We start from the raw sequence: 10,987 nt of genomic DNA on the forward strand, positions 1-10,987 counted from the left end.
GCTCGTGCCATAGCTTTTAAATATCAGGATTCTATTTTTTCTGCCCTTCAATCTTTGGATCCTTACTTCCCTGAAGAGAACTTATTGAAAACAAACTATGACAGGGTTTTAAGGGAGAAGAAAATAATTCCTGAGTCGACTGAGGTATGGATTCCTGAGTCTTGTACAGTCAGAGCTAACTGGGTGTCACCTGGTTGGTTCTGTATTTTTGAATGGGCGTTCAAAGCAGGTTGTAAGTTACCTTTTACCCCTTTAATGATCGATACCATTCGTGCTATGGAAGTATCACCTTTTCAGATTATGCCAATGGTTTGGAAACTTGTTAATTCCATTGAAAATTTATGTGCTAAACACAACCTTGTAATTACTATTAATGATATCAAGGCAATATATCATATGAAAAATCCTGTTGATGGTCGTTTTAATTTGAGAATTAAGTCAAAGATGTCTCCATTAATTACTAACCTGGACTCTGGAGACGATAAAAGATGGGCGAAGACTTTCCTGTTTATCCGGACTGAGAGTCTGGGCTCAGGCTTTGACTATTTGAGATATCCTCCTTTGGAGAGTGGTACGTTTCCTGTACTCTTAATTTGCAATTTATATTGAATGAAAGTAGGATATATTCTTACCTGCATATTTTTGTTTTTGTAATGTTTGTAGCTCCTGATTGGAACCATGATCCTCTTGACGAGGAGGCTGTTGCAAGGATAGACGCTTTCCTTTCTATTCCTGAGGAAGAGAGGACCTGGCCTGCCAGTCTGGGCAGGGAATTATTGCCCCGGTATATGAAGACCAAGCTGAGTGGGGTCAGAGTACCCAAAGGCAAGCCTAGCTCCACTGCTCTTTCCTGTATGTTTTCTATATGTCTTTATGTTAATTGATGTCTTCTTATCGCTTTTTATCTGATATTTATGTATATTCTTTATATATCCAGTATTCAGGTCTTCTGCCAGGTTGGCCAGCTTTTCTGCAAAAGATTTAAAGGCTGGGGTGGCTAGGATTGCTGAACAGTCCAAGAGCCAGGAGGCTAGTGGGAGTGACAAGACGCTTGATATTTTGGTTTCTGATGTCCAGCCTCCCCAAGAACCGCCCAGGCTAGTGTCACCAGAGGTCGTTCAGGCTTCTAAAAGGAGAAGGGAAGATGTTATTCCTGAAGAGGAAGGGGGAGAGAAAGAGCCTATTCAGGCTCAACCAATCAGGAGTATCAGGCAAGTGTCTGTTAGGATTGACGATATGGATGCTGCCCGGGCACGGATAAATAAATTTTCTGCAAAAATGGGCGGCCAGCTTTTGTCTGCTAATACCCTTGAGTCTTCTACTAAAGTGGTTTCTATCCTGACTTCTCTTGTGACAAAGGCTGCTGAACTTGTTTCTCAAGCTAAGGAGGTTAGTTGTAAAAGGATGTTTTAATTGTTTATGTGCTCTTTGTGTTGCTTTATATTGGGCTGATTAATTTTGTTTCTTGTAGGGATTGGATGTCGGGTTGGCTCGCTTGTCGGCTCGGGGATGCCAGGCCAGGGTTTCTACTCGGAAGAAAAAGCGTATACGGTTAACCGTGAGAGTGCACACATCCGGGGGTAATGAAGTAGTACTTCAATCTCGGTGGCGACAGCTAGAGAGGCATCCGGGTGCTATAGTTTGTGAGGTGGCTACAAAAATCTTTGAGAAGGTTGTCGGGCAAGAGTTGGAGGTTGTCAAGGGGGAGTGGCTGCGAGAAGCGTGCAATGCAGATCGGTGAGGAAGAATGAAGAGCTTGGTCTTTGAAAAGGAATTAGTGGAGGCGCGGCTGCGATGCCGCTCAGTACTTCTTTGGGAAAGGCCGGGTTGATGCTATGAGGGATCCGGAATCTGACCGGGCTAATTGGGATCCGGACCGGGATGAGACAGCACTGGACACTCAGTATCCTGATTTGGCCAACATGGGTCAAGAAGAAGAAGTGGATTCTCCTCCTTCCAAGGACAAATCTGGTGATCAGGAAATGGTGGATGGTTGTGAGTCGGTTACTGGCTCAAAACCTACATAGATTTATGTTTTTCTTCTTTGTTTTGGCCCATCCAGGGGGGATGTTCCTGGAATGGATATTTAGGTATTTTTTTGGCCCATCTAGGGGGGATGTCCCTGGAATGGATAATTATTAGGTATGTGGCAAGGCTGGCTATTTTGGATGAATAAATTTTTGGTCTTTGTTGGTTCCTTTTTATGTTTTAATAAGGCACTTTTGTAGTATTGGATGTCTTACTGGATCTGGCCAGTTATTCGACTGGATCGGGCCAGTTTTTTGTGCTGGATCTGGCCAGTTTATTGTGTTATGGGCGGGGTTGTTGCACATGCCTGGAGGGCTTACGTCCCCTGCTGTCTGGAGGGCTTATGACCCATCTATGTTATACAATCCAGGAATAGATTTTCCAGGTTTGTACGTTAAGTTGAGCTCGTATTTTAAGGCTGTTTTTGCAGGTTGAAAGTTGGGTATCGTTGGATATTGGTGGGGTGGCCCCCAATCTTTAAGATTTGTTTTAAATAAAATGCAGTATGTAAAACAAGTATTGAAGATTCTACTTGGTAAAAATAAATATGAGAATATTGATAAGTACTTGGGCACATAATAGAAGAAATTATATAAGGAATTTATTCATATAATGGCAAGTATCATACATTTAGCTTCGCATCAGGTCAGGCAAGAAATGTGAACACGAAATTATACCTGGACCGGGAGATATATTCAATATGTGAAATAGTTTTAAGTGTGCAATATTCCAAGCTCTTGGGATCATTTCGCCGTCCAGGGTTTGTAATCTATAAGTTCCCTGGCCGACTATTGAGTCAATTAGGTAGGGATCTTCCCAGGTTGGGGCCAATTTGCAGCATTCTTTTCTTTTGTGTTTTGGAAGACTTTCCTGAGGACAAGGTCTCCTACCCTGAATACCCTGGCTTTGTGATCTTGTTGTAGCTTTTTGCAACTCTTTGCGATATCTTTTGCCAATCTAATCTTGTTGCATCTCTTAGCTCTTCCGTTAAGTCAGTGTCCTCCATTAGAGGTATATTGCTTGTTATTGTGTTCAGGCTGCATCTGGCTGATGGAATGTCGACCTCAGCCGGGATTACTGCTTCACATCCATAGACCAAGGAGTAGGGGGTTTGACCTGTGGATGTTTTAGGCGTGGTTCTATCAGCCTAGAGGACCAGGGGGAGCTCTTCAGCCCATCTGCCTTTCCTTCTTTCTAGCTTCTTCTTTATGCAGCTGATTACTACTTTGTTACTGGATTCTGCCTGACCGTTAGCTTTTGGATATCCTGGCGTGGAGGTTACCAGGTTGATGTTCCATTGAGCACAGAAGGCTGCCGTTCTTTTTCCCACGAATTGCGGGCCATTGTCACATACTATTTCAGAGGGGATGCCATATCTACATATGATGTTGTGTTTGATGAATGCTATGACGTCCTTTTCCTTGACTTGCCTGTATGAATCCGCTTCTATCCACTTGGAGAAGTAATCAGTCATTGCTAGCATGAAAACTTTTTGTCCGGGTGCTTGAGGTAGTTTCCCTACTATATCCATGCCTCACTTCATAAATGGCCAGGGTGCGGATATGGAATGTAGTTCCTCAGATGGCTGATGGATATATGGTCCATGAATCTGGCAAGCTTTGCATTTAGAGCTAAATTCCAGGCAATCGGCCCTCAAGGTGGGCCAATAATAACTGTTCGAGTACCTTGCTTGCGGACTTCTTCCGCCTTTATGATTTCCACAGTATCCTTCATGGATTTCTGATAATATATGTTCGACTTCTTGTGGTTCTAGGCATCCGAGGTACGGCCCGACTGCGATTTCTTAAAAAGCACGTTGTTAATAATAGTATATGAAGCGGCTTTTATTTTTAGTGCTCTGGCATCTTGCTTATTTAGGGAAGGATTCCTGTTGTGATCATAGTAGGGTTTTGTCCAAGAATTGGCAACATAAATTGGGAAGCTTTCATCTTGTTTATTTATTGCAGGTTCTAATAAATGTACGATGGGTATTTTGTCGAAGTCAAGGGGACTGAAGTTGGATCCTAGGCCGGCTAAGGCATCGGCCTGGGTATTCAAGTCCCTGGGAATTTGGTCAATATTAAAATTGCGGAATTTTGATTTTAGAATTTGAACAACTTCCAAATAAAGCATCATTTTTGAGTCTTTTGCAGTATATATTCCGTTTACTTGGTTGGAAATAAGAAGGGAATCAGTACGTAACATTAGGTTTTGCACACCAAGGTCAATACATACCTTTAATCCAGCTATTAGGGCTTCATATTCTGCCTCATTGTTGGTAGCTTCAAATGCACAGCTTATAGCCTGTACTATCTTATCCCCCTGTGGCGATTTTAGTACTACCCCCAGGCCTGTGCCCCTCATGTTGGCTGCACCATCGACAAATAGGGTCCATTCTAGTTCTGTTTGGTCGCTGGTCAGTTTATTTACTTCTTTTATTAGGTCGGGTTCTAGGGTTGGACTAAAATCAGCCACAAAGTCTGCTAGTGCTTGTGATTTAATTGCTGTCCTTGGTTCAAATGTTATGTTGTATGTGCTCAGCTGGACTGACCATTTGGACATTCGTCCGGAATTCTGGCTTCCTAAGTACAGACTTGATAGGAAGGTTGGTTCTGACTATTATAGGGTGGCTTTCAAAGTATGGTCTTAATTTTGTGCAACTCATAATTAAAGCTAAAACATATTTTTCAAGCAGGCCATACCGATCTCTTGCATCCAGTAGACTTTTACTTACGTAATAGACAGGGTGTTGTTGTCCGTCTGCTTCTTTGACCAAGACTCAAGACCGACAAATTTTGTGGACTCGATTATATACTGTCGGGGTTCATCTTTGACTGGTTTTGCCAGCAAGGGAGGAGAGGATAGATATGTTTTCAGGTCTTTAAAGGCGACTGGTGATCGGGGTCCATTGAAAGTCCTTGTTCTTCCTTAGCGAGGTTATAGAATGATTTGCACCTCTCGATGATCATGAAATGAACTGTTGAGCCGCTATTCTTCCATCGGCTTTTGTATGTCTTTGACCGTCTTTGGTGGTTCTAGCTCCAGGATAGCTTTGATCATTCAGGGTGGCTTATATTCCTCTTTTTGTCACCATATAGCCTAAGAATTTGCCTGCTGAGACTCCAAAGTGGCATTTTTGTGGGTTGAGCTTCATATTGAATTTCTCCAGTATTTGAAAGGCTACTTCCAAGTCTTTGACGTGGTCTTCTGCCTTTTTTGACTTGACTACCATGTCATCTATGTAGACTTCCATGGTATCTCCTATTTGGTCTTTGAACATCATGTTGACTAGCCTTTGATAGGTTGCACCTGCATTCTTTAATCCAAAGGGCATAGCAGTATAACAATATATACCTCTTTCAGTAATGAAAGCTGTGCTTTCCTGATCTGCAGGGTGCATCTTTATTTGATTGAATCCATTTGGAGGCATCCATGAATGTTAACATTTCGTGGCTGCGGTGGCATCCACCATTGCATCGATGTGTGGCAGGGGAAATGGATCTTTTGGGCAGGCTTTGTTTAGGTCGGTGTAGTCTACACAGACTCTCCATTTGCCATTTTTCTTTTGGACGACTACTACGTTTGCAAGCCAGTCAGGGTACATTACTTCCCTGATCATTCCCATGTCCAGTAGCTTGTCAACTTCTTGGTTGATGATTTCATGCCTCTCTGCAGCAAATTTTCTTCTCTTTTGCTGTACAGGCTTAAATGATTTGTCAATATTCAACTTATGAGTTATAATATCAGCATCTATACCAGTCATATCAAAATGTGACCAAGCAAAACAGGACATTTTAGTTTTGAGAAAGCTGACCAGATCGGGTCTGACCGAGTCCGGTGCATCTGACCCTACAAGTACTTTCCTGTCAGGGAATTCTGGGTCCAACATGACCTCTCCTGTTTCCATCTGTGATTGTGCAATATACTCTTCCCTGACAGGTGACTTTAATTGCTATGCAAGGGACTTACCTGACTTTGAGGGTTTCAAAGCCTGAGTGTAACATTCCTGAGCCGTCCTCTGTTCTCCCCTGATGGTGGTTATCCCCCATTCGGTTGGTATTTTCACACATTGATGGTATGTTGATGGGATTGCTTTGACATTGTGGATCCATGGTCTGCCCAGGATTACATTATATGAGGATAGGCAATCCATTACTCCAAATCTTTCATATGAAGCCACGCCTTCCACATAGGTTGGCGGTGATTTCTCCCGGGTGTTCTTTGTTTCTCCGCTGAATCCAACCGGGACGCTGGATTTCTTCATGATCTTTCCTTCATCTATCTTCATAGCTTTGAGGACGTCAAGCATCACCAGATTGATTGAACTGCCTCCGTCTATCAGGATTCTTGATATCTTAGCTTTGCCAATTTGCATGGTGATTACCAAGCTGTCATGGTGTAGATCTGATATTCCCTGCGGGTCCGAGTCATCAAAAGTAATAGCAGGCAATGACTTGGACCTGGAAGGGGTCAAGTCTGGATTCCCTGGATATTCTTTTGGCGGTGAGTGGTCGGACCATGATTTTCGATCCTCCATTTATGAACTTGACTTCATAGATGGGGGAGGAGGAGGAGGATCTCTGCCGTTCCCTGAATCTCTCTTGTTTTGTCCTTCATCTTTGTTCTTTGGCTCTTTGGATTAAGTCTTTCAAATAGCCTTTCTTTAGAAGATATGCCACCTGTTTTCGAGTTGGATGCATTCTTCGTGGTGTGCCTGATGTCCGATGGAAGTCACACCATCTCGTTGGGTCTTTCCTGGGGTTGTCGGATTTTTTGGGCCATCTGACCGTATCTCCCAGGCTTTCCAGGCGTTTGATTAATCCTGCAGTATTAATAGAGAAGTTATATTCAGGAATAGTTGGAAGGCTAGAAAGGTTACCTTTGTGTTCTTGTGCCATGTTGACTTCAGATCGTTCAGGCCTGGAATAGGGTGCTGATCTAGAGTTGCCTCCTTTCTGGTAGGAGCTTTTCCTGTTAGTGTGACCATAGCCTTGCTTTCCTCCGGATGAGTTTGTCCTGAAGTTGAGATCTTCCTCGAATCTGACATGCTCTAAGGCGATGGATTGAACATTGGCAAAGGTTGGGCATGCTTTTTTGGTTAAATCTGCATAGATGTCACTGTCAAGCAAGACTCCTTGCATGAAGACTTCTACTGCTATTTCTACGTCACACCTGGGAATGGCCACCTTCTCTTTGACAAATCTGGCCAGGAATTCTTTGAGAGATTCTTCAGGAAGTGCTTTACCCTGAACAGGTTACTGGGTCTCTTGGCCATATCTCTGCTGCTTGCGAATTGTTGATTGAAGGCATTGATAAATTCTGCAAAATTCTTGATACCTCCATTTGGGAGATTGATGAACCATTGTAATCTTTGCTCCGGTCGGGTTGTACCAAAGCCCTTACACATGCGGACTGTCGAGTTCACTTTGGGTATTGAGGCGACCAACATCTTTTGTTTGAATATGGCAACGTGATTTTGTGAATCGGAGGTCCCATCATAAGTTCTCATGGATGGAACGGTAAATTTCTTGGGAAGATCAATCTTTGCAATTTCATCTGCAAAGGGTGAATCTCGCAAAGTGTCAACTTCTACTTGACCACGGTCGGCACACCAGGTATATTTTCTATTTTGTTGTGGAGTTTTTGAATATTCTGAAGCATAGCCATCATTATTGCTGCTTCAGTCTTGTTTGTTTCATCATTGGAAATGATTGGGGTACCGGATAATGTATCCTTCTCCGGGGTTCCAAAATTGGAAAAGTCAATGTTTTTGATAATGGATGAGAATGGGGTTCCTGGTTCGAATCTGGTCTTGGAGCCCGAAGCCTGATTTTCCAATTTTTTCCTCAGGCTAGACTCAGATTCCTTGACCTATTGATTTTCGCTTCGCTTGGCTGCCTTCTCTTGGATTGTCTCCAATTCTTTGATCTTGGCCAGGGCAGCCGCTAATTGTTGTTCTGAGGTGAGTTCCACCATTTCTGTATGTGAATATTAAATGGAAAATGGTAAAAGGAATTTTTTGATTAAAGAACTAGATGCCCCACGGTGGGCGCCAATTGTTTTAGCAGGAATTTCCTGAATGGATCCGGCTTTATTACAGAATAATTTGGGTATCTAGTTCTATAAACTTGGAAAAGTATAATGAGTGAATTATAGGGAAAGACTAAGTAAGAAGAATATCGCTTGTATTATGTAAATAGGCTGAGTATAAATTTGCGTATATAATTGAATATTCAAGAGATAATAAGAGATAAATTGTAAGATAACTAAGGGAATAAAATCATGGAGAGTAATCCATTTACAAATGCTATTTATAGTTGTACAAATGTTAACGTTGCTTTAATCTCAACGTTCCCCCCTATTGTAGGAGCCGTTGCCAGATTAATAGGGCACGCTCCCTATTAATTCGCTTGACCTTTTATACTCTTAGCTAATCTTCAGTATTTCTTCTTTTTCCCGTCTACATTCATGGATGATATAGTCTTATAGTTAGACTCGGTCTTCCTTGAGAATAGGGCACGATTATTAACTCACACAACTGCACTTCTTGTTTATCTTCTTAATCCAGTTTGTTTGAATGTCCTGCCAGGCTTTTCTGTATTTACTATCAGGCTCTTCCTCCAGGATCTAATAGCCTGCTTATCCTATAATACTCTTTATCTGCCAAACAGTAATTAGATTTGTTCGGTTTCTGGTTATCTTTATCAGCCTAGTAAGGTCAGGCCAGGTTACAGTCAGACCAGGCTAAACTGGGCCTAACAATCACTATGTTCCACCATGAAGGCCTCTTTGATCATTTTCCTTGCACTTTGATCATGAGACCAGATTGTGTTAGGAAAAGGGGGAGTTTTAAATATTTTAATATGTGGGGTAAGGATTCTGAATTTCTCCCTATTGTGAAGAAAGTCTGGGATACTCAGATTCATGGTGTTAAAATATTCCAGCTTGTCAAAAAACTTAAGATGCTGAATAGGCCTCTGAAAGAGTTAAATGGATCTGCCTATGCTCAAATTGAGACTACTGCTAAGCTAGCACAAGTGTTGCTTCATGATGCTTAGGTTAAGCTGCATATGGATCCTACAAATCTGGTCCTTCAGAAGGAAGCTAAAGATGCTGCTATGATGTATAAAGAAAGGGATGATTCAAAGAGGAGTTTTCTAGCTCAAAAAGCTAAAATCCAGTGGGCTGCTGATGGTGATGGGAATACTAAGTATTTCCACAGTGTAACCAAGGCTAGTAGAATGCAGAATAAAATCTTGTGTATCAAGGACCTTGATGGGAGGAAGTATACTAATGCTATTGATATTGAGGGAGCATTTGTTCAATATTATCACAATTTGTTGGGGTACTGTAAACCTGTGACAAAGGTTCATGTTCCAACAGTGAGAAGAGGCAAGGTGGTTTCTGCTGAACATAGACAATTCCTCACTGTTGGGGTTACTGAAACTGAGATTAAGGATGCTTTAGCAGATATTCCCCATAACAAGTCTCCTGAGCCTGATGGGTTTACTTACCAATTTTTTAAGGATGCGTATGAAGTGGTAGGATCAAATCTCATTGCTGCAGTTCAGGAATTCTTTACTTCTGGCAGAATGCTGAAACAGGTGAATGCAACTACTCTTACTTTGATCTCCAAGAAATCTAGGCCTGAGAGTGTGGCTGATTTTAGACCTATTGCATGCTGCAATGTGGTCTATAAGGTCATATCTAAGGTTATTTTCAATAGACTAGCTAGAGTATTGCCTTGTGTTGTGAGTGAGAACCAAAGTGCTTTCATAAAAGGGAGGGTCATTGTGGAGAATATCCTCATTTGCCAAGATTTGGTGAGACTGTATAAGAGAAAGACTTGTTCTCAAAGATGCATCATAAAAATTGATTTAAAAAAAGCATATGACTCTATTGAATGGGATTATATCAAGCAAATGTTGAAGGCTTTGGGGTTCCCTAGAAGGTTCATTCTTTGGCTTATGGAATGTGTGACTACACCTTGGTTTACATTATCTCTTAATAGGAGTTGTTTTGGTTATTTTAAGGGCAAGAGAGGGATCAGACAGAGGGGGGGGTCCTATGTCTCCTCTGGTTTTTACTCTCTGTATGGAGTATCTCAGTAGAATAGTTGCTGAAGTAACTAACACTATGGAGTTTACTTTTCATCCTCTATGCAGAACACTTAGGTTGACTCATCTGTGGTTTGCAGATGATCTCCTAATGTTCTGCAGAGGGGACAGGATCTCTATCATAGTTATTCTTAGAGCCTTTTCTACCTTTTCTATGGCATCTGGGTTGGTATAACGAATAGTGAGAAATCTGATATTTACTTTAATGGGATGAGAGATAAGGAGGTTCACTATATACTAACATTTCTGGGTTTAGAGAGGGCCACTTCCCTTTTAGATACCTAGGGATACCTATCTCTCATAAAAGAATGGCCATAGAAGACTGTTCAAGGCTAGTGGAGAAAGTGGTGATGAGAATTAGAGGTTGGGGGGGCCAGGAAGCTTAGCTATGCTGGAAGACTGGTCCTTGTTCAAGCTGTTTTGACTCAGTTGCATAACTTCTGGGCACGTATTTTTCTTATTCCTGTGACTGTTCTGGACAGAATTGAGAGGATCTGCAGGAATTATTTGTGGGGTGGTTCAGAGCATTTTCATAAAATGCCTAATGTTGCCTGGGAGAAAATTTGCAGAGACAGGAAACATGGGGGACTTGGAATAGTGCACTGCAGGAATTGGGATCTGGTTATGCTAGGTAATTTTGTCTGGTGGTTGGTGTCCAAGGCTGACAAAATGTGGATTAAATGGGTTAACCATATTTACATCAAAGGGCAGGATTGGCTTACCTACACACCTCCTATTCATTCAAGCTGGTCTTGGCGGATGATCTGCAAAACTAAGGACAAAATTAAAGATGGTTTTTGTACTCGATTTTGGAATGAGCAAAATATTTACTCAGCTGCTAA

The 10,987-nt window shown here is 41.9% G+C and overlaps 1 protein-coding gene across 1 annotated transcript; it reads left to right on the plus strand.

Annotated features, from left to right (window-relative positions):
* Positions 1–444: 444 nt before the first annotated feature.
* Positions 445–8,678, plus strand: LOC141588213 (uncharacterized). The gene is made up of 6 exons (XM_074409667.1): positions 445–571; positions 664–852; positions 938–1,389; positions 1,472–1,558; positions 1,673–1,737; positions 8,618–8,678. Exons 1-6 carry the CDS (start codon positions 445–447, stop codon positions 8,676–8,678), a joined length of 981 nt encoding a protein of 326 aa, XP_074265768.1.
* The last annotated feature ends 2,309 nt before the right edge of the window (positions 8,679–10,987 follow it).

The sequence above is a fragment of the Silene latifolia genome, chromosome 6 (genome assembly GCF_048544455.1).
Source record: "Silene latifolia isolate original U9 population chromosome 6, ASM4854445v1, whole genome shotgun sequence".
Taxonomy (NCBI): domain Eukaryota; kingdom Viridiplantae; phylum Streptophyta; class Magnoliopsida; order Caryophyllales; family Caryophyllaceae; genus Silene; species Silene latifolia.

Coding starts and splice junctions, on each gene's coding strand:
- LOC141588213 (XM_074409667.1), top strand. CDS start 445: ATGTCTCCATTAATTACTAACCTGGACTCTGGAGACGATAAAAGATGG. Junction 853..937: donor TAGCTCCACTGCTCTTTCCT/GTATGTTTTCTA, acceptor TTATATATCCAG/TATTCAGGTCTTCTGCCAGG. Junction 1,559..1,672: donor AAAAGCGTATACGGTTAACC/GTGAGAGTGCAC, acceptor ATCTTTGAGAAG/GTTGTCGGGCAAGAGTTGGA.